General features: G+C 56.0%; 3 protein-coding genes and 1 long non-coding RNA gene across 10 annotated transcripts in view; 3 read left to right on the forward strand and 1 right to left on the reverse strand.

Moving 5' to 3' along the window:
* Window positions 1-348: 348 nt before the first annotated feature.
* Window positions 349-9,135, forward strand: FCSK (fucose kinase). 2 transcript variants are annotated; one of them, XM_040615282.1, is made up of 23 exons: window positions 349-445; window positions 532-689; window positions 874-924; window positions 1,010-1,135; window positions 1,337-1,409; window positions 1,660-1,757; window positions 1,908-1,988; window positions 2,078-2,197; window positions 2,379-2,520; window positions 3,812-3,939; window positions 4,043-4,144; window positions 4,608-4,778; window positions 4,844-4,911; window positions 5,073-5,443; window positions 5,679-5,889; window positions 5,970-6,136; window positions 6,246-6,473; window positions 6,629-6,772; window positions 6,910-7,029; window positions 7,104-7,291; window positions 7,488-7,587; window positions 8,139-8,362; window positions 8,565-9,135. In XM_040615282.1, exons 1-23 carry the CDS (start codon window positions 376-378, stop codon window positions 8,679-8,681), a joined length of 3,258 nt encoding a protein of 1,085 aa, XP_040471216.1. In that variant the 5' UTR covers window positions 349-375; the 3' UTR covers window positions 8,682-9,135. The 2 variants fall into 2 exon arrangements, with proteins under 2 accessions (XP_040471216.1, XP_040471217.1); XM_040615283.1 differs by lacking the exons at window positions 7,104-7,291; window positions 8,565-9,135 and having other exon boundaries at window positions 8,139-8,250.
* Window positions 9,136-9,530: 395 nt separating this feature from the next.
* COG4 (component of oligomeric golgi complex 4) lies at window positions 9,531-25,310 on the reverse strand. Of its 4 annotated transcripts, none has more exons than XM_040615284.1 (19): window positions 25,023-25,215; window positions 24,442-24,524; window positions 23,625-23,739; window positions 22,752-22,926; window positions 21,953-22,146; window positions 21,399-21,504; window positions 19,995-20,152; window positions 19,354-19,412; window positions 17,815-17,948; window positions 17,168-17,286; window positions 16,613-16,779; window positions 15,757-15,922; window positions 14,110-14,172; window positions 13,522-13,638; window positions 11,796-11,888; window positions 11,414-11,497; window positions 11,002-11,103; window positions 10,514-10,642; window positions 9,531-10,263 (listed from the first exon to the last, which is right to left on the reverse strand). In XM_040615284.1, the coding sequence occupies exons 1-19, from the start codon at window positions 25,167-25,169 to the stop codon at window positions 10,129-10,131; spliced, it is 2,346 nt and encodes a 781-aa protein (XP_040471218.1). In that variant the 5' UTR covers window positions 25,170-25,215; the 3' UTR covers window positions 9,531-10,128. The 4 variants fall into 4 exon arrangements, with proteins under 4 accessions (XP_040471218.1, XP_040471221.1, XP_040471220.1 ...); XM_040615287.1 differs by having other exon boundaries at window positions 25,034-25,140; XM_040615286.1 differs by lacking the exon at window positions 25,023-25,215 and adding an exon at window positions 24,884-24,971.
* Window positions 10,231-22,935, forward strand: LOC121097881. 3 transcript variants are annotated; one of them, XR_005831112.1, is made up of 5 exons: window positions 10,231-10,316; window positions 16,411-16,578; window positions 20,981-21,090; window positions 22,228-22,307; window positions 22,849-22,935. It is a non-coding gene; the product is annotated as an uncharacterized LOC121097881 (long non-coding RNA). The 3 variants fall into 3 exon arrangements; XR_005831111.1 differs by lacking the exon at window positions 10,231-10,316 and adding an exon at window positions 12,161-12,555; XR_005831110.1 differs by lacking the exon at window positions 10,231-10,316 and adding an exon at window positions 15,035-15,569.
* Window positions 25,311-25,422: 112 nt separating the features above from the next.
* Window positions 25,423-26,097, forward strand: part of SF3B3 (splicing factor 3b subunit 3) — a 30,629-nt gene continuing 29,954 nt past the window's right edge. Inside the window, exon 1 of the mRNA XM_040615281.1 lies at window positions 25,423-25,543. The gene's annotated coding sequence lies outside the window, so the exon portion shown is untranslated. The remainder of the gene's footprint in view (window positions 25,544-26,097) is intronic.

Genomic DNA, 26,097 nt, shown 5'->3' on the forward strand with positions numbered 1-26,097 from the left:
GCACCCACCCCAGCACCCACCGGGCACCCACCCCAGCACCCGGGCACCCCCACCCCCTGCGAGAGGCCGGGCTGAACCCGGGCGGGCTCATGACAGAGATGACCAGGAGCACTCAGGGGTGCACGCCGCCGGCGGGGACCCGTTTTGGGGCAGAAAACATCAAAAAACCCCGTTCCCCCCTTTCAGCCCCCCCCGGAGCGGGGGGGCGGACAGCGCGGGGGCTCACTGTAGGGGCGCGCTGTGCCTTTAAGCGGCCGCCGCGCAGTGCACGCTGGGAGATGCAGTCCCTCCGCGGGGCGCCTCCCGCGGCGGGCGCAAGGCCGGACTATATCTCCCAGCAGGCACCGGGGCCGGGGAGGGTACGGCGGCGCGGCCATGGCGGCGGAGTGGAGCGTCCTCATCCTCACCTGCCAGCGCGGCGGTTGCGTGGCCGCCTTCCAGCGAGGCAAGCGGCGGGGCTAGCGCTCGCCCTATCCCCCCGGCGCGGCGGGGGGGCCCGGCTCTGAGCGCCGCCCGCCTCTCGCTTGGCAGAGCTGGAGGCCCGCCGGCGGAGGGGCGGCCTGGGCCCACGGCCCCCCCGGCTCCTCCTGGCCGTGGAGGACCCCTGGGCCCGCCTGGGCAGCGGCGGGGCCACCCTCAACGCCTTGCTGGTGGCGGCCGAGCACCTCAGCGCCCGGGCGGGCTGCACGGTGAGGGGCGCGGCTGGGGCTGGGGGGGACGGGGCCTGGGAGCGGAAGGGGGGCTGGTTGTCCCGTCCCCGCTGGGGATGGGGGGTCGGGAGGCTGGCTCTGGGGGGCCCGGGGAGGCTGGGAGCGGGAGGGGGGGGGCCGGCCGGCCCGTCCCCGCTGACCGGCCCCTGCTCTGCCCTCCCAGGTGGTGACAGCCGATGTCCTGAGGGACGCCCGCATCCTCATTCTGCATATGGTGAGAGCCTGCCTGCAGCCCGGCTGGGGCCCCCCGCTGCACCCTCACTCTCCCTGTGACCCCGCCGTGTGCACCCTCCCCCCAGGGCCGGGACTTCTCCTTCGACGACTGCGGCCGGGCCTTCACCTGCCTGCCCGTGGAGGAGCCCGACGCCCCGGCCGAAGCTCTGGTCTGCAACCTGGACAGCCTGCTGGGGACCATGACACATCGGGTCTGTGTGGCCTGTGGGATGGGGCCCTGGGCTTGTGCCGAGTGATACTAGGCACCCTGGCGTATGGGTGGGTTTGGCTCCCCCTGAAACCTTCGGGGTGCCTTCAGCAGGCTCCCAGTGAGGCAGAAAGGGTGCTGGGTGCCCCACGAGGGCCAGGCCCCTTCCATGCCATCCTTGGGCACGTGGCCCTTCTCTCATCAGCTCTGTGTGGGCTCCCCGCCCGGTGTGTGGGTCTGCAGCACCGACATGCTCCTCACCATGCCCTCATCACCAGGTGAGTGGGTGCCAGCCTCGCCTCCAGCACCTGCTTTGGCTCGGGGCAGGGGCCAGAGCCAGCAGCACAGCTGGTTCAGCCTGCACCGTGCTCCTGTGAGGGTGTGGATGTTTGGGCATTGCTGACCCCTGTGTGTTTGGGAGCATCCGTTGTGCCTGCAGCAAGGTGGCTGGCTGTCATTTGCTCTGATGCAGGCCCAGTTTTTAGGCAGTTGTGCCCAGTTGGCACTGGTCTCTGCTTCTCTCCCCAGGGATCAACTGGGATGGCTTCCAGGGGGTCAGAGTGATTGCAGTGCCTGGTAGCCAGGCATATGCCAGGGACCATGGGGTCTACCTCACTGATGAGCAGGTCGGTAGCAGCTCCCACTTCAAGCAGCGTCCCTTGGAGGTGCAGGGGTCCCCACCCCTTCAGTCCCTTGGGTGCTGAAGGTCCTAGCCCTGCTGCGGCTGCTGGGCCTGAGGCTCCCCGAAGAGCTCACTGGGGTGGTCTTGCTCCCAGGGGCTGGTGCACGACATCATCTACAAAGGCACGGAGGCCCAGATCCAGCAGTGTGCGGGGCCTGACAGCACTGTCCCGTTGGTATGGCAGGACTCAGGTGTCAGTGGCCCTGCCAGCCCAGTCTCTTGTGTCACTGTGGCTGCGGCCTCAGCCCCACTTTGTCCTGGCAGGTCTGTGGGGTGGTTTTCTTCTCCTCGGATGCTGCTGAGCAACTTCTGGCCACCCATGTCATTCCTCCTCTGGATGCCTGCACCTACATGGGGCTGGACTCGGGGGCACCACCCATCCAGGTGACAGCCCCTCTGCGGGGAACAGAACCCCGTGCCCCCGGGTGCTGCTGGTGGCCATCTCTGTAGAGCCTGTTTGCCCCCACGCTGCCAGATTTGGGTGGGAGAGGTGGCAGGAGAGGAGCACCTAGCAGCAGGGTGGGGGTCAGTGTGGCTGTACCTGACAGGTCCCTTCTGTCCCCAGCTCTCCCTCTTCTTTGACATTGTGCTGTGCATGGCAGAGGGGATGATGAAGGAGGATTTTGTGAAGGGTGGCAGTGATGCCAGCGTGAGGAGCGCCCGCTCTGTGCTGTGGACAGCTCTCCATGCCTTCCCTCTTAGCATGGGTGAGCGATGCTGCAGTGGGTGCACGTGTGTAGTGGTTTAAGCCTGGCTGAATGCCAGGTGCCCGCCAAAAACACACTCTTGCTACCCTCTTCAACCAGACAGGGGAGAGAAAATATAATGAAAGTCTCGTGGGTCAAGATAAGGACAAGGAGATCACTCAGCAATTACTATCACGGTCAAAACAGGCTTGATGGGGAAATTTTAATTTATTTCCATTCAAATCAGAAAAAACACCTGCCCCCCCACCCCTCCCTTCTTCCTGGGATTAATTTAATTCCCCATTTCTCTACCTTCTCCCCTCACGCAGCACAGGAGAATGGGGAATGGGGGTTATGGTCAGTCAGTTCATGACATGTTTCTGCTGCTTCTTTCTCCTCACACTCTTCCCCTGCTCCAGCATGGGGTCCCTCCCACAGGAGAGTTCCCAAACTTCTCCAACATGAGTCCCTCCCAGGGTCTACTGTTCTTCACACACTGCTCCACTGTGGGTCCTTCCTACGGGGTGCAGTCCTTCAGGAGCAGACTGCTCCAGCCTGGGTCCCCTGCAGGGTCACGAGTCCTGTCAGTCAGCAAACCTGCTCCATCGCAGGCTTCCCACAGGTCACAGCCTCCCGCGGGCATCCCCCTGCTCCAGTGTGGGGCCCTCCACAGGCTGTGGGTGGAGATCTGCCCCACCACAGAGCTCGGTGGGCTGAGGGGGACAGCCTGCCTCACCATGGGCTTTACTGCGGGCTATCGGGGAGTCTCCACTCCGGCGCCTGGAGCACCTCCTGCCCTCCTTCTGCACTGACCTGGGGGTCTGCAGAGTTGTGGCTGTCACATAGTTTCACTCGTCCCTTCTGCTGGCACAGATTAATTCCCCCCCCCCCCCCCTCCTTATTACGCAGTCACAGAGGTGCTGCCACTGTCACTGATGAGCTCGGCTTTGGCCAGTGGCAGGTCTGTTTTGGAGCCAGCTGGCATGGGCTCCATTGGTCATGGGGGAAGCTTCTGGCATCTTCTCACAGAAGCTGCCCCTGTAGCCTGCCCGCCCCCGCCCCCCAAACCTTGCCATGCAAACCCACAATAATATGATGTGACCCATCCCTGAGCCCTCCTCCCCTGCATGGGGAGAGATGGGGTGCTCAGGGCCTGGCCCCCAGCTGTTTCCTCCCACAGCTGTGGGTCCCCGGGTCTTCTCTCCCCACCCCTTTGACTGGGGATGTTCAGCCTGGCTGCCCTGGGCTCTCATGGGTGTCACACACCCGCATTTGCCATCGGTGTGCTGACAGCTCTCCTTCCCCCCTGCAGCCTGCATCCCTGATGCGTCTTATGACTACATGACCACCTCTGCGAGCGACTACATCCGCAGCCTGACGCTCCTGCCTGGCTCTGCCAGCCACCTCCACTTCTGCAAAACAGCCCATTCCCACGTGGATGTACGTCCCTCCAGCCTCAGCCTTGCTCATGCACATTTCTTTGGGGGTTGCTCTGGGCTGTGTGGCCGGACTCTGGTCCTACTTGCCTCTGTGCCCTCGGCAGCAGCCCCATCTCCTGGAGGACGGCTCTTCGGTCACCAACTGCCTGCTGGAAGGAGCTGTGCAGCTGGCAGCCGGCAGTGTCATCCAGCACTGTCACCTCCAGGTATATGGCTGGGGTGGGGGTGACTGAGTTGTCAGTGCACTGAATGGGCGGCAGGGTGAGGTGACCCTGGCTGGGATGGGGGACCCATGGCTGTGAGATTTTGGGTGCCCTTCCTCTTCAGGGCTGCTTTTTGGCTGGTGCTAGGGACTGGTGGCTGTCACCCTCCCCAGGCAAGGAGAGGAAGCTGTTACTGCTGAGCTGTCCCACCCTGGGGACTAGGGCAGACCCTCTCTTTGGGGGCTCTGTCGTGGCTGTGAGCCCTGGAGGCTGTCACCTGGCCTGAATTTCTGCAGTCCATGTCCCTTCAGCCCTGTGACAAAGCAAAGTGTGTCCCCCTGGCTCCTGCTGGCCCCAACTTGTCTCCCGGGATGGTTGTCCCCTTCCAAGGTTGGGTTCTGACTCTGGTTTGGGGGCTGCTTTGGGGCCAGCCACGCCACTCGGGGTCCTGCTGCCTTTTCTGCAGGGTCCCCTGGAGATCGGTCCTGGCTGCCTGCTCTCGGGCCTCGCCGCAGGCTCCTCAGCAGCCCTGCAGGGCTGTCCCCTGCATGACATTGTCCTGCAGGGCCACCACGTCCGGCTGCGTGACCTGCCCTGCCAAGTGTACACTCTCACTGGCCGCCTTGACAACTGGCAGGTACGGGGGTGACGAGGTGGCTCGAGGCTCCCTGCAAAGCCAGGGTGTAACTGTCCCCCCTTCAGAGCCCTGCCGAAGAGGCCACCTACCTGAATGTGCCCTGGGCTGAGTTTTTCCATCGGACGGGCATACGGTAGGTGCCACGTGCCAGGATGGGACTGGAGACCTGGCTTCCCCTGGGATGGCTGCAGTGGGAGGTGTCACAGCCACTCCAGTCCAGCCTGCGTCCCGGCTCCCTTCCCGGAGGGTGTCCCCGAACCCCAGGGCAGTGCTGACAGGCTTTCCCTCCATCAGGGAAGGAGACCTTTGGGATGCCGAGATGCCACAGAGGAGCCGCTGCCTGCTCAGCGCCCGACTCTTCCCAGTGCTGCATGCCTGCGAGGTGCTGGGGCTGGAGGATGTGCTGTGGCTGCTGGCCCCGGCGGCGGTGGCCGGCGAGCGGCTGGCACGCTGGCGGGCGGCCTGGCGCATGTCCTGGCAGGAGCTGCTGCCCTGCCTGGACAAGGCGGCCGAGCTGGGCGCCCGCCAGGCCCTCTTCTTCCTGCAGGGCCAGCGCAAGGTGCGGCGGGTGCTGCTGGGGCGCCAGGACAGCAGCCTCCTGCCACTCGCCCGCAGCGCCGTCCACGAGGGCTACCACGAGGCGGTGCTGGGCACACTGGACCAGGGTGAGCTGGACTCACTAGCTGTGTATCTCTGGGTATCAGGGCTGTTTGGTGGTCTCCATCTCCTCCAGTGACACCCCCACCCTCATGGGGGTGCACCCTGAGGCATCTGACAAGCCAGGGTGGGCACAAGCCATGCGAGTCCATCTCCCCTGGAGCCAGTTTATCGCAGAAGTGGGCTGGTTTGGGGTGACCTGCTACCCGGCTGTCGCTTTGCAGCCTCCTTTTTATTTTCTAGTTGCCTCCACGGCTGGTGACGCTGGCATTGCAGCTCGGGCGCTCGCCTGCATCGCTGAGGTCCTGGGCTGCATGGCACAAGGGGAAGGGGGCTTGCGGAGTGGACCCGCTGCCAACAGGGAGTGGGCCTCGGCTTTCAGGCGCCTGGAGAGCGGGGACATCGCCGGCGGTGTCCGGGAGCTGGCTGCTGAGCGGCAGAAGTGGATGAGCAGGTGAGGTTGGGGCTGGTGCGCAGCAGCATCAGTGCAGTCAAAGAGCTGCGGCAGCGGCCTCAGCATCCTTCTCTTCTCAGGCCAGCTCTGCTGGTGAGAGCCGCTCGGCATTACGAGGGGGCCGAGCAGATCCTCGTCCGGCAGGCAGTGATGTCCTCGTGCCAGTTTGTCACTGTGGGGCCGGCGGAGCTGCCACCCCTGGGGCACTGGGTGCAGGTGGTGTGTCCAGCCCGCCTGGACCTCTCTGGTGAGTGCGTCCCCCGCTCCCCCCAGACAGATGAGCCGTGTCTCAGCCCTGTGGTGCTGGGGGAAGAAGAGTTGGGGGGCTGTGGGGGGCTGATGGTGAGTCTTGGCAGGTGGCTGGAGTGACACCCCCCCTATCACATACGAGCACGGGGGGGCTGTGGTGGACGTGGCGGTGCTGGTGGACGGGTGCCGGCCCATCGGTGCTCGGGTACGGCGCATCAGCGAGCCGGAGCTGCGCCTCGTCAGCCTCAGCGGGACGCCGCAGAGCGAGGCGGTGGCAGAGCTGGTGTGCCAGGAGCTGCAGGACTTGCAGGATTACTGCCAGCCGCACGCGCCAGGTGAGGTGTCACCAGCAGCACGGCCTGGCTCTGCATCTGTGATGTCCCCTTTGTGTCCTTACCTTATGGTGCCAGGGTGGCCCTTTCTGGGGATGAAGCGGTGAGGGACCACGTAGTGCAGCAGGGATCATCAGCTTTGCTCTCTTTGTTTTCAGGAGCCTTGCTCAAAGCTGCCTTCATCTGCACCCAGGTCGTGCAGTTCCCCTCGCAGAAACCCCTGCAGGCCCAGCTGATTGAGAGCTTTGGGGGTGGCTTTGAGGTGCACACCTGGTCCAAGCTGCCCCATGGGTCTGGCCTCGGTAAGTCTGCAGGGAGGAGGGCTGGGGATTCCCTCCTGCTGCCACCACTGGCGTGGTCCCCCTTGCTGTCCCCAGCCCCAGCCCTCACGGGCACACATGATGCCACGCTGCCCTGTCCGTGTCTGTGCTCCCTGCAGGCACCAGCAGCATCCTGGCGGGAGCAGTGATGGCATCGCTGTACCGGGCGGCTGGGAAGTTCGCCAGCACTGAGTCCCTCATCCACGCTGTGCTGCACCTGGAGCAGAGGCTCACAACAGGTAGTGGCCAGCGGGAGCAGCCAGCCCGTGGGGTGTGAGGGCCTGGCAGTGGCTGAGGACCCTCTGTCCTGCAGGCGGTGGCTGGCAGGACCAGGTGGGCGGGCTTGTGCCCGGCATCAAAATCGGGAGGTCGAAGGCCCAGCTGCCACTCCGGGTGGAGGTGGAGAAGATCCCAGTACCCAGTGGTTTTATCCAGACCCTCAACGATCACTTGCTGCTGGTGTACACTGGGAAGACTCGCCTGGCCCGCAACCTGCTCCAGGTGACACCTGGGTGCCACTGGGTGCCACAGGCTCTGGCCTCTGCTCCCCCCACGGCCTTTGGTGTCTCTCTCCTTCGCTGGTGCAGAGCTTTGCCACCCCAACAGGGCTGGCAGCGAAGGCTGTGAGTGCAGCGCTACCTCCCTGGTGCCGCTGGAGCCGGGAGGATGGTGACAGGGACGTTCTTGCCTCTTGCAGGACGTGGTGAGGAACTGGTACGCCAGGCTGCCCTCGGCCGTGCAAAACGCCGACGTGCTGGTGAGCAACGCCGAGGAGTGTGCCCAGGCCTTGAGGCAAGGTGAGAGCCCCCTTTCCTGGGCCAGGCCGGCCCTTCTACTAACTGAAGAAACACAGACTTCTCCTGGGCAAGTGTGCAGTCCTGGGTGGGGGCAGAGGCTGTGGGTTTTGGCTCTTGCAGCTGCAGAAGCCTCAAATCCTCCCCAGGCCCACCCTCACGTTACAGGCAATGCCCCAAAATTCAGGCTTGAATGAAGACTCGGAGGAAGGGGGGTTAGACATGCCGAGTCTGGTTGATTATCTGCGAGCCATTTGTGATGGGGCTGGGGGCCATGTCTAGCCTGTGCAGTGACTTCATTTGGCTTTTGGCTGCTGCGATACAGTGGAGGGGAAGCTGGAGCATTAAAGCAAGCAGATTTTCCCCCTGTGGAGGATTAAAAATAAACAGCAGCGTGACAGGGCTGGGTTTGCTTGCTCGCCAGGCAGAGCTGGGAGGAATTGGGTAGATGAGAAAGTGGAATTTAGCTTGGGCTGAGCAGGAGAGGCAGGGACAAGTTTCAGCCCCTTGGGCAAGAAACAGGCAAATAGTTTGCAATATCCTCTCCTGTGCAGGTAACCTGCCGCTCATCGGCAAGTGTCTGGACTGCTACTGGCAGCAGAAGAAATGCATGGCCCCGGGGTGCGAGCCGCTGGCTGTTGGGCGCATGATGGATGCTCTCCGGCCCTATGTCTATGGGCAGTGCTTGGCTGGGGCCGGCGGTGGCGGCTTCCTTTACGTCTTGACCAAAACCCCTCGGCAGAAAGAGGCTTTGCACCAAATTCTAGCAAAAACTGAGGTGAGATATGAGCTCCCAGGCAGTTCGCTGTCGCGGGCAGCTTGCAGAGGTTTGCTTTATATAGCACAAGCACTAGGAGCATCTCACCACCCCGTGAGTGGTACAAGATTGCTTGTTGTCCCTTTAGCCCTCCCCAGGGCCTTGGAGGTGAGAGCAGGTCCCTTGCTGGCTCCTGCCCCAGCCTGCAACGTTCTTTTTCTAGGGACTGGGCAACTTCAGCATCCACAGCATCGAAGTGGACACGGGCGGTTTCTCTGTGGAGGGTGTGGGACACGATACAAAGGACGGTGCTGGCTCTGGAGGGTTCATGGCTGTGTGAAGGCCTTTAGCCCTGACCCGTTCCTGGCAGGGGGCAGGGGAGGAAATCCCTGCTGCTTTAGAGGCAGCTCCTTCAGCCAGCTCTAGCAGGTGCCTTAGGTCTTGATGTGGCCTTTTTGTGCTGCTACTTGCCCCAAAAGCCAGAGGCTGGAGGAGCTGTGACGAGCTGGGCAGGCAAACCCACCCCTGGAGGGTTAGCCTTGCTGGAGGGACAGTCGCTAGGGCCTCCAGGCTGATTTTGGGGTTTCGCTCCAGTTTTCATGGTTCTCCAAAGTGAAAAGAATAGCATTTGTGATGCTGCTTCTAGCAGGAACCTTCCTGCTCTTCCAGTGCAGTGCTCCTGCACCAAGGATGCACTTGGATGTGGAGTTGAGTCAAGTCCCTCTCCTGTGTTGACACTTCTGCAGTAAATCACTAGTCCCTGCAGTCTCTTTTAATAAAAAAGCTTGGTCCCAGCATGTGTTTGTGCCCATCTATCCCTAGCAGGGCTCCTCCCCTCCCTATAGGATAGCAGGGGGCCAGCAGTGTGGGGGCAAAGCTCTTGCAGGAGTTGAGAATGGCAGACCCCGCGTGCAGGGGCTGGTCATGGCCCCCCAGCCCTGGCTGCTGGGGGCCGGGGGGAGCGCTGCAGCAGGAGGCAGGCAGTCACGCAGTGGGCTGGCACCAGGTCCTGTCTCAGGGGCGTTTGTACTCACGATGTGCCAATGCCAGCAGGGGCGGGGGGCGGAGCGGGGCAGGAAGATGCCCTTGATACCGTGGCACAGGGTAGAAGAGGAGAAATGGTGCATAGCTCTTGTCGCCCACCTCCCTCCGGGCCCACAGCCACACACCCACCACCCAAGGCTGCTGCTCAGCCAGGCGAGGTTTATTTACAGAGTAGCTGTACAGGGTATATGAGCCAGCCCCGCTTCCTACAGCAGCTTTCTAGGGATTTCCCAAGCACCCTTCCCAAAAGGAAACCATTCCTTTTCCCTTCAACAGAATGGTCCCCCTCGGACCAGGAGAGAGCCACGGCTCAGGGTTTGTAGGAGTCCAGCAGCTGACCCTTAAACTGGTGGCACAGAAGGGACACAACTGTGGCCAGCAGCACAGAGTGCTCGCTGCAGCCCAGTATTTGAGCCACACCACAACAGCCCCCCACTTTCTTGACCTGCAGCAGAGCGAAAGGAGCTGTGAGTGAGCACAAACTCATCCCTCAGACTAGCGTAGTGTCATGCTGCTCTCAACGTGAGAGACTGCCCTGCTGCTGCCTTGTTTCTGCTCCCACCGAAGGACGGCAGCTCTTCTTCCCAGGCCCAGGAAAGCCCTTTGCTCCAAGGAATGAGCAGAAGGGCAGACATCACCCCATCCCCACACCGTCTAACAGCCAGGCAGGACCTGGGCAGGCGCCAGGGCTGCAGCCTTCCCACTGTCACCTCCAGCATGGTGCTGGCCCAAGCACCAACCAACTACAGGCGCAGCCGCTTGATGTCCTCACTGCGGAAGTCGATGCGGAGAGCCAGCACCTGCCGCACCTCGGCTGGAGTAAGGCGCCAGGTCAGCGGGCCCGAGTTTGGGCCCCAGTAATCCAGGATCTCCGTCACCTGGAGAAGGAAGAGAGCTTCAGGAGACAACTCAGCACCGCCGGCCCTCACGGGTGAGTTCAAACTCCAGCTACAGGTATTTCCTGCTCCTAACGCCCTGCAGGCGAACGCCCATCAGGCATGGGGCAACTTTTCCAGCTCCTCTGTACCCCATAGCTGTGACAACATCTGGAGAAGCCCAGTAAATCCATGCGGAGTCCAGCTGGGGCTCCAGCAATCCCCTAAAAACTAAAAGCAAAGTGCAGCTCACCCTTTCCAGATTGAGGATGGTGGCCATCTGGGAAAGCCGGGCAAACTTGTCACGGATCGTCCAGGTGGTGACTGTGGTGAGATAGGCTATGAGAGACCTCAGCTCCTTGTCAAACTGCAGACCACCGAGCTGTGGGGACCGAGGGAGCTCTGTGAACTCTCCACACAGGCCCAAGGTTTGTGCCAAACACACACAATTAACAAAACTTACAGGGGGAGGGTCTCTGAGCAGGAAGGTTCCAGTTACGCAGGTTAAAGTGGCTTATGTTTAGACCCACCTGAAAAGCCAGCCCCCGCACTGACACAAGCTCTTCCCAGCCCCATCACAAACCACACTTTCTCCCTGCGCATGCGGAGGTCGCCCTGGGCTGGCCACCAGCAGTGGCAGAGCTCCTTTGAGGGCAATGTTTGCTTCTGCCCTGCCCCATCTCCTCCCTGAGGGTTTGCAGTCAAGCCAGACTGCAGGGCAGAGGATAATGTTTTGCTTACCCTGCTGAAGGTGGATTTGAGCAGCACTTTCTCCAGTTCAATGGCTATGAGACTGGTCATAAGACCAGTGAGGGTATCGTAAATCACTGGAGACAGCCCAGCCTGGAAGCAGAAACCTGTGTCATTCTTGTCAGGAACAACTGAGCAGAGGTCTACAAAAGCCAAGCCTGTAAGAGCTTTCAAATAAAGACCCATGACTCGCAGGCTCGGCAAGTGGGGAGCGCCGCAGAAGCGATCCAGCTGCGTGGGGCTTTGAGAACTGCAGGAGAAGGGGGTGACGGGATCTCCAAGAGCCCTGCAAGGCACCAGAGGACATCTCTGTCCGCCGTTCCCCTGAGCAGGGAAAATGCTGGGAGATGCCACGTGAAGGTCTGGCCAAAGCCTGGCAGGCTGCCACGTCCCTCCCTCTCACCTTGAACTCTGTCATCTGCTGTTCCAGATTGACAATGAACTGCTGGACCCAGGGGTCGTTAGCTTCATAGTCGCTGAACTCCTCCTGACAGTGGAAAACAAGAAAGGTTGTTTATGCATCCTGCCGTGAACAGCAGTGAGGGGCCGGGGGGACAGGAAGGAAGGTCCCCCCGCGGGCAGCGCTGCACTCCTGTTTTCTGAAGGTCCCCTCCAGCCAAACACCCCTTTCAGGCTCAGAGCAAGTTCTGGGTATTTTACTGTTGCTCTGTGCCGAGGAAACAGTGGAGAACGGAGAAGAATGAGATGGCATTTGCTCTGACTGTGCTGCTGAGCAGAGGGACGATGCAGAGGTATGGCCAGGAGCAGAGAAAGCTGAGCCTTACCTCCTCGATGTTGTGGGAGACAGAGAGGAAGAGGTTGATCCAGGGCTTCACCTGGGGTTTGATGGCTGTGCTGTTCAGCTCACTGAGACCTTCCTGAGGGGACAGGAGGAGAGGAGAGTGACTGAGCACAGCTGATGTCCGACGGCACCCAGCCTTCACAACCAGGCTGTCCTGATGCTGCCTGCCATCCCCACCACAAGCTGGGGAAACCGACCCACAGACTTGCACAGGAAACTGAACCCAGAAGTCCCAGATCCCATGCTCCTCTGGTGCTGGAGGGCTCTGAGGACAGCACGATGACAAGAAGAGGAAGGACACTGGCCCAGAAGCTGCTGCTGTGCTGCCTTGCAGCCTGGTCTGAAGGGCTCATGTTTCCTCCACCCCTGCCCACACAGCTCCAGGGTTTTCCTGGCAGGAAAGGGGCGTTCAGCTCGCATCAGGAAAGGACACAAACACCAGCTTTCCCACTCAGCACCAGCCAGGAGGACACTGTGATTGGACTTGACTGATGCCTCCCACCTCCAGTGCAGCTTAACTCAGTAGGAGAAGCTAAAAGGAGGATAAAAGCTGTAACCACAGTTAGTTCTCTGAATTAATCATAACCCCAGCACACGCCATCTCCCCTGAGCAGCAGGTTGTCAGCAAAGGCTGTTCTGTCCGCTTCGATGCTAGAGAGCTCTCTGAAAGTCCTCTCCTGCCAACCACCCCCATTTGGCTCAGCAAGATGTCAAGAAAGCTCACCCAGCATGAAACTATTCAGGTACTGATACTGCCTGGCATTTGATGGAAGTTTTTAACTAAAATTGGCATTTCTGAGCAGGGCCCTGCTGGCAATTGTCCTTTTCCAAAGCAAATTCTATGTGTGTGTGTGTGACTCAGGCAGCGCAGGAGCTTGCTTCTCAGCCTCTTGATTGCTTTGCAGCCAGTTTTAATACTGCACTAGAGCTAGACTGGAGAGTTTTACCCCTTACTGATGAGCTGTTTTGGTTTTGATACTGACCACAAGCCTCAAGAGGGTTTGCTGGCAATACTGGTCAGAAGGCATCTGGCTGCAGGGAACTGCAAAGCCAAATGAAAACAGCCTGGCCCCTCTGTGCAGTACAAAGCCGATGGCAAACCTGGTTCAAAATATTCTCTTTTTGCTTGGTTTCTTTCCACAGAAGGTATTAGGTCTTCCTGCTCCTCTCCCTGCCAGACTGTGAACTTTTAAGGCAACAGGCCCAAGCATGCCACAGGAGACAGCGGATTTAGCCAGAGAGCCTTCTGCCCCATGCCAGGGAGTATTTCCATCTGGAAAAGGAGGAGAAACCCAAGAGAAGAGCAGTTCTTCTCTACCAGCAGCTTGTCTTCAGCATTACCTAGTGAGGCTCTGGACAATTTGACAACGTGCCGTGCCACGAGGGAGAATGGAGGCAAGGGAAAAGCTATTAATATTTCTTCTCCTGAAAATGCTGAACCAACTGCAACTCTGTGCTGAGTGAAGACAAATGGAGCCACGTTCCTTCTGGCTCTGCAGCTGCTTCCATTGCTTTTTAGGCAGCCACCAGCTGGTGCAGCTGTGCAAACGGGATGGATCCATTTCCACGCCTCAAAGCTGGCTGATTTACTCCGTCCTGCACCCCTGCCCTGCACTCCTGAGTCAGATGTGCTCAAATGATTCCTGCCTGAGCTCTCCCTGAAGATGCCAGCCAGTGCTGGAGGCCAGCAGTAACAGCCAGGCACTCACCTGCAGCAGGTCACGAAATTTGCTGGAGACAGCAGCCATGTCAGAGAGGCAGCTGTCAATCTTGGCCTGCGCTTGCTCACCCCCGAAGCCTTGGCTAAGCAGTTTGCTGCAGTCACTCTGCAGGGAAGAGATCCACAAGCAAGTTGCAAGTTAATAACCCGGGCAGTCTCTGTCCCTTTGTGTTGCTGAGCTCTGGCTGCCCAGCAGCAGGCTTGCAGACTAGGACAGGCGCCGAACTCTTGCCCCTGTGAAGGCGGAGGCTGCTGGCTCCAGCTGGGGAGAGGACAGGGAGGAAGGAAGCCCCGGGCCATCTAGTTCAGCACCAGGGAACCACAACCTCTCAGTGATACAGGTTATCCCACTGCTTCCCCGCCTGTGCCAGGTTGGTCAAGCTGGAGGAACTGGTATTTCCAGCTGCTACTATCAGCCGGACATTGCTCTGCCAGCTCAAAATTGCTTTCCTAAGGCTGGAGGGCAAACACCTAAGGAATTTGGGCATAGCAAAGTCCAGATGGTTTACTTGACCCCCCTGAAGGGAGGATATTACAATTTGATTACAGAAAAAACAGTAAAGAATCCAGACCATACCTCCAAAGTCTTCTTTAGAGTCATGATGTTTTCACTGCAGACTTCCACATTGTTTAAGGTCACCTGGGAGAAAAAAAACAAACAAACAAACAAACAAACCCAAGTGGAATTCATTGCAATTTCCCAGCACCTCAGCCCCAAGTCCATATGTTTACTCCATTTACTCCTCGGTGCCCTGCTGACAGCACAGCCTGAAATGCAAATATTTAAAGGACAGAGGTGCTACAGTGCAATCAAAGCACTGCAGGTTCATGGAGCTGCATGAAGCTGAATGACAGTAACTGAGCACATGTGCTGAACCTGCAGCTAGCACAAAGTTTGAGATGGTTTACTCCACTTCTTTTCCTCATCATTCTGTCCACGATGTTGCAGCAAAGCCCCACTTGTGGGTGATGGGTGGAAGACAGGATGTAGCCCTAACTTTCTGTGACAGTGCCATGAGGAACAACAGACCAGGAGTGGCTGCAGGTGATGGTTTATACGCTGTGTCCAGAGAAGCAGGGGAGGCAGGAAGCTGTTCATATCTAGGCAGGAGGAATTAGCACACCTCCTGCCAAATGAGTATCTGTTCTTCCCTGAGCAGGCTCTTCTCTGCCTGCTGAGGCTGAACTAAACGTCAGTATAAGGCTGGGGTTTGTGCAGACAGGGAAATGAGGCAAGCTGACAAATGAATGAGGAATTCCAGTGGGAGAACTGACATTTTAGGCACTTTATTTCAAGAAATGCATAAACCCGTGACCAAGAATTTAATGAAATGGAAGAGTTTGGTCCCTCCTGCTCCTTCTGTTGCCTTCTCCCCTTGTACAGTGAAAGTCCCTAGGAACCTCTTCATCACTGGGTGTTCACAGCAACTTACAGAGAGGGGGACAAGTCAGGTGAGCCAGCGCCTCTCCAGTGCTCTCAGAGTCTCTGCCCAAAGGTCTGCTCAAACAGCAGGGCTGGCTGGAAGGGGAGAGCAGACCCAGAGCTGCTCTCCCAGCAAGGTCTTTTCCACAATACAAGGTCTATACAGCATCCCACCATGGGGAATGATGCATTATGCTGCGGAAGACAGAACAACGGCCTTTCAAATGCTCTCCCAGGGGTCTCTAATGCTCACTACCATGTCCTGGCCTGTTCAAGTGTGCAGTGTTGCAGCAGTGCTGTTAGGAGAAGGCAACAGGTGGACCTCGCAGGCCAGGCAGAGCGGACAGCACTGCTCTAGCAGAAAGTCTATGATCTGATAAGCAAGAATGAAGGAACCCTGAGCGTGGGCCAGGAAACTTTTCTGTCTAGGGGAAGGTGCGGATGAGATGTTCTCCCACCACCTCTGTGCAGAGCCCGTGGAGAGCAGGATTGATGCACAGCTCAAAAGAGCAGAGTCTCCCCCAGCCTGGAGGGAAGCATCACTGCAGCAGCCTAAGGGGCAGTCACAGGATCTTACTTGCACAGACCTGCTGTGGAAGCCCTACAAACATGAGGTGAGCATATACAGAAGCATATACCAGACATCCAACGTCAGGCCACCCACCGCACCTAAACAGGTTTTCAGGTTCTCTGAACATGTGACAGTTGTCATCAATCCTGTTCCCAAGAGCCTCCCCCCCCCCGGCATTGTCTTTCCCCTCAACCCAACTCATTCTACACCTGAACAGCCACCAAACCCACCAGAAAGGACTGCTTGGCCTCATCGGTGCTTTCAATGCCTTTGGTATCAAACTTGCCCTGCTGCAGGCTGCTGTGCATGATGTTCACGGCACTGGTCACCCCTCTCTGGAAGTCCTGGAAGGTTGTGGCTGGAAAGCCCTGCTTCAGCTTGTTGTACAAAACTTCCCTATGGAGCAAGCAGAATATACCAGGGCTCAGAGCAAATACTGCAAGCCACAGCAGAGTTGTGCTCTGTGACAGGGGACAGCACTCTGGCTGAGCTGTGACCTGAACAAGTTAAGTGGAACTTCACAGGGAAAAAAAAAAAAAAAAAAAAAAAAAGACAGCTGGCAAATATCCTACGACAGCATCTAAAGGACATAAGGCTGAAAGAAAAACACAGCCACTCACTTTCTGAGCTTTCCCAAAAATCCTGCCTGCATCTGTCTGCTGTCTTTAGTCATAGTTCCCATTCCCAAATTAGGATGAAAAACAGGAGCATCACTTCTGCAGGCTCACCCCAAATTCAAGTTACTGAGCAATCTCACAGGGAACCCAGAGAACAATTAGGGGTGAGTGTGTACCATCAAACAGGGTAGCACTCCAATGCTATGTTGTGACTTGGTCTTGTAGGGATTTTGAGCCATGAGGTTCCTTCTTCTGTTTGTCCTGCAGGTGACCACCACTGTGAGAAAAGCACACCCAGCTCCAGCTTCCCACACCACACCTGCCACTGCTTCCTATGAGCATCTTCCATGGGGATGACAAACCAGAGGTTCAAAGGCAAAGAACACAAGGAAGGCCATCTGACAGCAAACACTGTTTGCAGAATGTGACTTAGGGGTAAGTTACACTGAACCTGGTGTATCTTCATTACCTGAAGTCAGACTCCAGCTCGGTGGTGGAGTGGTTGATCATGGCACAGAGGCAGTCTATGCTGGAGCTGGACAGAGCGCGCCCAATGCACTTCTTCACTATATAAAACACATCATCCACCATGCTGGAGGTGAGCTGGCCCTTCTCGTAGCTGTCCATGGCAACAGCCTGCAAAGAAAACTGTGTCAGTGCCCTGAGCTCAGCGAGCCAAGGTGCCCCCTCAGAGCAGTGCTGCGACACCAAACTGCCAGCCTGCCCGTTTCACCCTGAGCTGAACCGTGCTGCGTGTGGGCTGGCACCACTCATCCTAGATTTCAATAGCCCATGGACCTCGAAGATCTGTCTCTGGAAGATACTCAGGGGTATGTCTGGAGTCAAAGGTCAGAAACAACCACTTGCTTTTCAAGGCCAAGGGAAAGAGAAGACCTTCCCAACAACTGCAGAGCTGCCACGTACACATCCCCTTCCCCAGGGATGCTCAGCAGAGGACTGCGGAGCACACACAGAGGTCTCAGCCGCTGGCAGCGAGCGCAGGCTGTCGCTGTCTGAGCCTTACCTTGTTGACTGTCTCCCTCATGAAGTATTCCTCCATGGTGATGTAGTAGCCAATGAGCTCCTGCATGGTGCGGCTCAGCAGACAGTTGTTGAGGAGCTTATCCAAGTATTTTTGATGCTCTACAGAACGCAAAAGAGAACCGTCAGCAGGGATCAAGTGCTGGAAAGCAGTTCCACCTAATCCCCTTGCTGCCTGTCTCATGGGCACTCAAAGGACACACAGCTGGCAAAGCCCAACCTTCAATAAATCACAGGCCTCAACCGTGGTACTGAAATTGCTCTGCTGACTTTCGCAGGTGACAAGTGACTTCCAGAGCTCCATGGAGTACCAAAACCCTGAGCCTGTTTTCCCTGTGGCCTCCACCGTAAGGATCTGTGCCTGCAGTGACCAAAGGGCTTTCCCTTTCTTCAGGGACCTTGTTTACTATGCTCTGCAGTCATTCCTAGTGTTGGCTTCCCTGTTTGAGGAACAACCAATGCTGAAAACAGATTTGGGGAGGCCAGGCTACACAATCCACTTCCACAGCGTGCTCCCAAAGCATCTTTGCAGATCCCAAGTCACTCTGCTCTGCCACTAACTCAGATTCCATCTCCACTTCTGGCTGCAAGAAGTAGAGAGCCTGCAAGCATTAGTACTCGAGTTATTACCTTGCTTTACCTCCTCTGAGGCCATGGAGTCTCCCACCTCAAAATCAGATATTATTCGTCTCTTGATGAACCTCAAGTAGAGCTCACTGCGGGCGTTCATCAGAGTGACTTCTGTTAAAATAGGGTCAAGTTCCCTGGAAGGAACATAGCAAGAACCAAGGTAGTGAGACTACAAAAGGAAAGGCACTCCTTTAATTTAATTTAACTCAGTTGAGTAGCATGTTCCCTGTTCTCTTACTATGAGATCAATACTTCCCCTTTCCATCTGTGCTGTCAAGTCGCAAAGCTCAGCAGAATAACTGGTATGAGCAAAGAATGCACATACAATCAAAATGTTCTGAAAAAACATTACAGAGCAGCTTATTTTTTCCTCGTAGATGTGAGAACAACCACATTAAAAATCACAGCAGTAAGGACTGCATGACTCTAAGCAACCCGGTATAACTTCAGAATTAGCCCTGTTTTGAGTGGGAGGTTGGACTAGAGACCCTCAGCAGTCCTTTCCTACCGCAGTTTTGCTAAGATTCTGTGAGCCCTGCCTGGCCAGCATTACAAATGCCTGGTGCCTGCCATCTCCTTATATGTGCTTTTATGCATAGATTCATGTGTTTCTCTGAAAATGATGAAGAATCTGCTTAAGCTCAACAGCTCAGGAAACGTGAGAGCAACAAAGCGTGTGGCAATGCAGAACACAGTGTTTGGCTCAGAGATGACTATGAAAAATAAAAAAAAAAAAGGCTGTCACATCATCAGCTTTTTTCACCAGTGTGCTCAAAAGAACTTTACAAATCCTGCTCAAAGCCTCACAACACACGAGTGGGACAAGGAACCATTATCTTTATTTTATAGATGAAAAAGCAAAAGCTCAGAAAACCTGGGATGCATGCACAGTTACTCGGAGCAAATAGTAAGTGGATCTCTGTATTACTGCAGAAATAATTAGTCATGCAGGCTCACAGACAGATCTTGCTTGAGGAACACAAGTTTTCTTTCTAGGCATGTTTAGAAGTCACACAATGACAGAAGGGCTGGGTGCACTTTCAAATGGCCTTACTTAAGGGCTATGCAAATTCTTAAGGAGGGAAACTGAAAGCACTTCAGTTCATCGGCAAGAAACTGATCTTACAGAGTTGCTGCAGCAGCAGTACAGATTAAATAAGACCTAAGGGCTTATTCCTGATTGTTGCAAATTATCTGTCCAGGGAGCTGCTCCGTTTTGTGGGCTCCAAGGACTGTACTCTGACCATCAAAAGGCAGCAGGCACAGGCAACTGAAGCCTCAGTCCTCCGTGTGCAGTGGTACTGCCAGCCCTTCAGCAACGTTTAGGGCCAATCCTTAAAAGTAATGAGTAAGCAAAATATAGCACCACCACAGAAGCTGCCTATATAAAAGGGCAGTGAAGGGCACCTAACAATTGGCTTTTATGCTTTAGTAGCCACAAAGCCTCTGGAAGACCGGAAGAGTTATCTAAATGCTAAGTAGTGTTAATAACAGCTCAAGAATGAAAGGTTAGACTACAAAAAGAGGTTTTGTTTGTACCTTGGTTCAATCTTCTCTGCAGAAGAACTTCTCATCATGCTATTCTGAACTTGCTGGAACTGCAATCACAAAAAAAAGGGAGAGTCATCAAAGGCTTTGCTGATGACTTGGAGTTAACAGCCGCTTCTCCTGCTGCAGCCTAAAGAGGTGTCACCCTTCCCGTGCTTACTCAGGAGGGGTGACAAGAATGCTTTGCAGGAAGCAGTGCCAGAGAAGGGAACTGCATCAGTTCTCCACCTCCTCCTCCAAGACAGAGCTCAGCCTGCCAGGAAGGGAGGTGGGATGGGAACCCTGACAGAAGCACCAAGGTATGTGACCATGACACAGTTACAGCAGCCCTGCATCTAACAGACAGAAGCACAAGCAAAACAGTGGGGAACGTCTACTGAAAGCACCCTACAGACCTGCAGAGCAAAGAATCATGTGCCCAGGGCCCATTTACCATGCTCCAAATGAATCCTCTGCAGCAGGAGGGATAGCTACAGGCTGGACCCCTTCAGCCATCAGAGCAAATATGGAGAAAAGCAAGATTTCTCTCAATATGCAAAGGCAAACTTTGCTGCCTCTATGGCAGTCGAAGCCCCACGGAGCTGGACAGAGGCTGCAGTTGGCTGTGTCAGGCAGCATCACGCCCTTCTTACCTGCCTGTGATAGTCCCTCTCTTTGATGAACTTGTCCACCACTTTCTCCACCTGCCGGTCGCACTCCACTTGCAGGTGCTTGATGAGGGTGTACAGCCTCCCTGGACCATAGTAGGTCTCCACAATGGGCTGGTGGGTCTCCACAATGCGAGCAATCCCTGCAGGGAGAGGGGAAGCACAAGAGAGACTCAGGCAGGAGTTTCTGCTCAGTCTGGACCCGGAGCAGAGCTACACAGATCCACAGACAGGACCTAACAGGGGATCATTCACTCCCCAGATAAAGTTTAGACTGTCCAGCCACTCTAGTACCTCACTGAAGGCCTGTCACTACCACCCCTTGTTCCATGGCATCTTCTCTCTGTGATACCTTTCATCCTCTCTGCTGTTTCTTGCAAGGCCGCAGTGCAAATCTGGAGTAGAAGCCATCTCTCTTTCTAAAGAGAGCTCCTGCCATGCAATGTGTGCCAGCTGCCCCCCTACCCAGCAAGATACAAGGTATGAAGCTTCCACAGGAGAAAGCCGCACAAGCTAATCCTAGCAGGGCACCTAACTGCCATCTAAACCCAGTCTCAGCTCTCAGCACCTGCCAGGTTACAAGAGAAAAGCAGCGCTAAGAAAATCAGCCTAGGGAAAGCTCTGCTCTTATCTGTCACACAGACGCTCAAGAGAGCAAGCGTTAGTGAAGGCAAGATCTCCTTGGAGTGTATCTCTACAATATTGCTTTCTTCTCACAAACTCTCCACTCCAACAGTTAGCAACGCTCCCCCTCTTTTGAGGCTACTGCCAAGAAAGCCTCGGCAGCTCTAAGGACCTTCAATAGCAGCAAGGCTGCCAGGCTGGGAGAGTGACCTGGCAGCAGTGCAGTCTGGAATTATAGTAGACTTAATAGGGAAGATGGTTAATCACCATGGGATCCCAATTACTGTCAGTGGCAACGTTCCCACAGAGCAGTCATATTCCCCTCTCCCCTCCCTCTCTGCTTTCAGGCTCCTGTAGTGCTCCTTGAAGAGCCAGGCCTGGAGGCATCAACAGCTTCTCAGTCCTGAGGGATCCGATTTGTCTTTCCCAAGAGCTGCACGTCTCAAGAAACCTTCAGGTAATACCCGTTTGTTTTGAGGATGCAGAGAACAGGAAGAGTCTGATTCCTGAAGGAAGCCAACAAATCCTTTGCAAATCCACTTCGTGCTTGTGCAATCTGTATGCAGAAAAGCTTGCTTATTGTAATAGCCTCTTCCTGCCCACGAAAAAGTCTATTAGTTGTGTCCCTGTCCCTCTAGCGTGACACTCCCATAGCTCAAAGGGGAAGGAGACATCTTGTGACCTCCTGGAGCTAAAATTAAAAGCATTTAAAATGATCTCATCACTGGCTATTTTCAATCCACCAGCAGAGGAAAGGAAGATTACCTTCAAAGAGGAGTGTCAGGGTGTCTGCAAAGATGACAGCAGCTCGACGGTCACTCATGTCTGTCCCCATCACCAGCTGCAGGTTCTCTTCTGCTTTGTTGGCCACCTGCATGACAACAGGACCAGTCAGCTGGTAACACTCAAAGATGTTCTTTGTCCCGTAGAGCCCCACAGAGCTTTTGCTGGCCTTCCCATTGCAAGAGCTATTGCTGTTGTTCCTCCTTTGAACAGAGATCCTTTCCTCTCTTGTGGAAAATTCAAGGATCAAGGAGAGGCAGAAACCTGTTCTTCTCTTTCCAGAAGAGCAAAAAACAAGCACAAAGAGCAGGACACAGGAAAAGCCAGCCAGCAGGATCTGTATTCAGAGACCACAAATCCCATCCCAGGATGCAAAATGCAGGGAGAGAGAGAGGAACTAAGGCCAGTGCTGATTTATAATTCTAAGATTAAACAGCCAGAGCCAAGATCTCCTTTCACAACATCTGTTGACAGAGGCTGGGTTTTGCTTTCCCCTAGACTAAACAGGTCACAGTATGTTTCACAGAACCTGTTACCTGCTTGCAGAGGTACTCTGAGAACTTGCTCAGCCCCTCTTCATGTAAGCCTAGGAGAGGAAAGATCTTGAAGAACCGTTCCACCTGGGGCAGGTCTCCCTGCTTCATAGCTGTGTCAAATTTCTCTGTGACAATTGTCTTCAGGCGCTGCTCTGCTTCCTGCAGGAGCTTCAGGTTAGCATCAATTATGCCCCCTGGTCAAAAAGACAGGAAAAAAAGGGAAAAAAGACAGCACAATGTTAGTACTGTATTAAGGGCTACTTTTTTTTCCCCAGGAGAGAGATCAACACTGTGCAGCTGTAGGGTCAGAAGGCAGAAGACACACTGGAATTCCCTCACAGGCAAAGATAGATAGGTACGTGTGTGATGTACACACAGCTGATGTCGTGGTCTTGCATGAAGGACCTGAACACATCATTTGGGACATTTTAGGGATCGGGCAATTTACTCCTTCATTTCTAGTTGCTCTGCTTGGTAGCACACCATAACACTGAAACAGTTCTCCCTGACAAAGCCTTCTCTCTCACTTCTTTTGTCCTGAACATTTTGTCCTTCACCTAGTTAGCACCTGAAATATTATTAAAGCTGTGTGCCAGGAACTCTCCTTTCAATTACTGGTAATTCAAACCTAATAACACTTCAAAAATTCATCTCTACGTTACCCTATAACATACCAAGATCTTTGGCTAGCATTAGATCTTCTGCTTTGTCTATTGGGCTGAGGCTATCTATCATGGGAAATCATGCAGCCTCTAGTTATTTACTGGAAAGGTGACTTATCCTCATGAACAGTACTTACCTTCTTTGCCCTGACGACTGAGCTCAATCACTGATTTGTCTAGAGACAGATAGCGATGAATATGAGCTGCCGCTTGTTCATAATCTTCATTTCGCAGGGCTGTTTGAACTCCATCCATGCAGAACTTCAGGTCAAGGATGTCATCAGCTCTCTGAATGGCCTGATAGAGACGATTCTGCAAGAAAGGCAACCAGTAAGGCTTTCTGCTGCGGGCTGAATCAGGGAATGAGAACTACAAGAATACTGTGGAGGGGGAAAAAAGGAATAAACAGAAGTGATACTTCTCTACACAATAAACAACTATGTAAGCAGAACCCCCAAACTACTTAAAAAAATCGTTAAACCAATGGTTCTGGAAGAGGAACAGCATTTGCCAAAACTCAAATTGAACTCAGAAGCCATACTCTGCTTTAACAAGCAGGCAGAGACCAGAGATACAACCACACATTCTCTGTTTTGATTTGAGCAGCTGAGCTGAGCACTGGGACTTGATGCCTCTTAGCCTGTCTCTGTACAAAGAATACAACAGCCAGGGTTCCTGATCAGTCTTGGGTGACAATGACCATCTCTACTGTTCTCAGCACTGCAATAGTTGACAAAAGGGTGCTAATGAAGACTAGTCGGCTTATTCACCATATTCTACTAGGAGCTGCGTGGACAGAAGGGAATGCTGGAGAACCAGTTGCTATGTGGAATAGCATAAGCATTACTTATTCTTGTACCCTGCAATATCCAGGAGCCCAGCAAAATACCACTACCTAGCAACGCTAGATACTGCTAAAATAAAAAACAAAGCAGCGTGCTGTGAGCACACGAGCAGACAGAATATGGCTTGGCAGTGACAGGTCCCAAACACCCCCTCAGTCCAGTCACCTTGGCAAGGTCAAGCTGGCGGACTTTACTGCTGACGTTCTCAGCCAGGTTACAGGTGAAGGTGATCATCCCTGCCAGCTGCTGGGCATCCCCCTCGATGAGCTGCAGATTAGGGCTGGGAAGACAAGTGAATTGAACATGAGCTGCAAATATTAAGCAGTCAGATGGTCTGCAATAGCAGGATGGTTCTTTCTCCAAACCCAACTGCTCCTGTCAGCAACATTATCTGTCATTTCATGCCTCTCCTACAGCAGCAGAGCATCAAAATCAAACCGACTGCTTTGGAAGAGGCTGCAGACAGACTAACAACTACCAGACAGGGAATGAATGAGCCACTGAGGCTTTATGATACTCTCCACTTCTGAAGTGGAAGATGGAAGTCTGTAAACTTGTGCTCAAAGCTTCTACTAGACCTGAGGCCACTTAAGATCCTTTTCCAGACTGCCTGTGCAAGCTCACCACAAAAAACCAGTAATATTTGCCTGCACCTGTAAACACCCTGACACAAGACATCTGATCCAAGCATTGATGCCCAAACCTGACAATCTCTGGGGTGAGACCTCCAAAGAACCACTCAGCCTATGCCAAAATGTGTCAGTGTGCAGACACAGCAGTTCCCTCTGTTAGTGCTGCTGGGAACTGGGTACCCGGGGATGAGAATCCAACTGTTCTCTTCCACAAACTGATTTAAAGTCTAACATTTTCTGAGAATTAAAGTGCTTCCCTCACAACACTGAAACGAATTGTCATGTCACACCGTAAGCAGCGAAGTACTGCACAGTGTGCAGAATCAGAAAGAAGTGAGGAGATCGCTAACCCCATGCGATGAAGCGCAACCATCTTGCTCTCTGTAGTACTTTGCTGTTCCAGGAGGGCATCCAGCTCTTCCTGCACGACTTTCTGAAAAGAAAGGATGAAGGAAGTTTTGTGAGATTTCAGCTCCCCTCCAGACCAGCAGCATACCACAGACCCCACATCCAAACCAAGAACTGATAGCGCTTTCAAAAGCTCCTATGACAAGTAAATCCTTTCTAAGCTCCTATTTTAATCCTATAAATTTTTATACTTTTGCCATTTGAAAGCATCAGTTACCCAAACCTCGTCGCACAAGTTTTAAACCTGATAATCCTCAAAGCCCTCCCCTGGCTGAGCTCACAGCGCACGGCCCTGCCCTGCGACAGCCCCCCGCTCGGGACACCCGCTCCACGGGGGCGACACCGGCCCCCACCGCGCCCAGGGACGGTTCAGCCCCTATTTACTATCTCTGAAAAGGATCCGGAGGACGAGAGGAGCCGTGACAGCAAGGCGCCCGCGCTCCCTGTCACCGCAGAGCGGGCCGGGGTCCCGCACCCCCCGGGCCGCCCCAGCCCGCCCCCTCCCGGGCCCGCCCCCACACACCTCCTCCTCACACAGTCGGCTGTAGGCGGCCTCCAGGTCCGCCAGGTCGGTGAGCGACTGAATCCGTTCCATGGAGAGGGCAGAGGCGGCCGAGCCGCCGCCCTCTGCCCCCGGCCCCCTCGGGCCCGGTGCCGTGGCCGCCGCCATCTTGGGGTGCAGCTGACGCGGGCGGTACGGCCGGCAGGGCTGCCCGGGCTGCCCGCAGCGGTGCCTGAGCGATGCTGCCCCTCGGCTCCGCCCGGCAGCGGGGCCACTCACGCTCCCCCGGCGCTTCTACGCTGCTGAGGTTTATTTCGGAGGCTCTCGGTTGCGGAGAGCGGCTGCCACTGAGCCGTGGCCATCCAGGCGCCTCCTCGGGCAGCCCCTTCTCGCCGCTCGGCGAGCGCGCGCCGGGCCTCACGGAAGGCCCCCGCGAAGAGGCGCGGGAGGGCAGCAGGCAGCGCGCAGGCGCGGGGCTCATGGCGGAGGGGCCCGGCGCCGCGCCCGCGTAGGCAGGAGCAGCATCCGCCGCCATCCGTACGGTAAGGGCGGCCCCGCCGCGCCGCGCCGGCCCCTCGGCTGAGGAGGCGCCGTACAGGCTGCCATTTTGAGGGGGGGAGCGGCCGGAGAGCCGCGGGCCCCTTGGGGCCTAGCCCGGCGGCGGCGGCTGGGCCGGGCCGGGCGTTGCTTGGCGCCAGGGCCCGGGGCGTGCGGTCCTGCTGCCCGCGGAGCGTGGGAAGCGTGCCCGGCGTGTGGCCCGGCCGGGCCTCTGCGGGCTGGGGGCGGCGGAGGGCTCGGCCCCTGGGCTGCGGGTGCGCGCAGCGGGGGCTCCCTCCCGCGGCAGCCCCGGGGAAGGGGGGGCGCTCGGAGCCGCAGGGGCGCTCGCTGCGAGCAGCTGGAGGCGGCTTAAGGGACACGCGGCTCAGGGAGGTGTAAGGGCGCAGGGCACCTCTGGGGGGTGGGGGGGGGGGGGGTGGGCGCGGTTTTGCATTCTGAACAGCTAAAAGTGTAAGAGCAGAAATGAGCTGCCAGGCCTGGTCAGTCACGCCGTGGTCGGGAGCTCCGCGGGTGCTCGGCAGCCTGCTTGTCCTTGGGG

Source organism: Falco naumanni, chromosome 15 (assembly GCF_017639655.2).
Source record: "Falco naumanni isolate bFalNau1 chromosome 15, bFalNau1.pat, whole genome shotgun sequence".
Classification (NCBI taxonomy): domain Eukaryota; kingdom Metazoa; phylum Chordata; class Aves; order Falconiformes; family Falconidae; genus Falco; species Falco naumanni.

Bases quoted from the DNA above. Each gene is read 5' to 3' on its own strand.
- FCSK (XM_040615282.1), top strand. From the start codon at position 376: ATGGCGGCGGAGTGGAGCGTCCTCATCCTCACCTGCCAGCGCGGCGGT. The intron at 446-531 runs GCAAGCGGCGGG...CTCGCTTGGCAG, and splicing joins CGTGGCCGCCTTCCAGCGAG to AGCTGGAGGCCCGCCGGCGG. The intron at 6,773-6,909 runs GTAAGTCTGCAG...TGCTCCCTGCAG, and splicing joins GCCCCATGGGTCTGGCCTCG to GCACCAGCAGCATCCTGGCG.
- COG4 (XM_040615284.1), bottom strand. From the start codon at position 25,169: ATGGCGGCGGCCACGGCACCGGGCCCGAGGGGGCCGGGGGCAGAGGGC. The intron at 17,949-19,353 runs GTACAAACAAAA...TGTTCCTTCCAG, and splicing joins GCAGAGAAGATTGAACCAAG to GGAACTTGACCCTATTTTAA. The intron at 17,287-17,814 runs GTAATAACTCGA...TGCGTTCTGTAG, and splicing joins CTCAGAGGAGGTAAAGCAAG to AGCATCAAAAATACTTGGAT.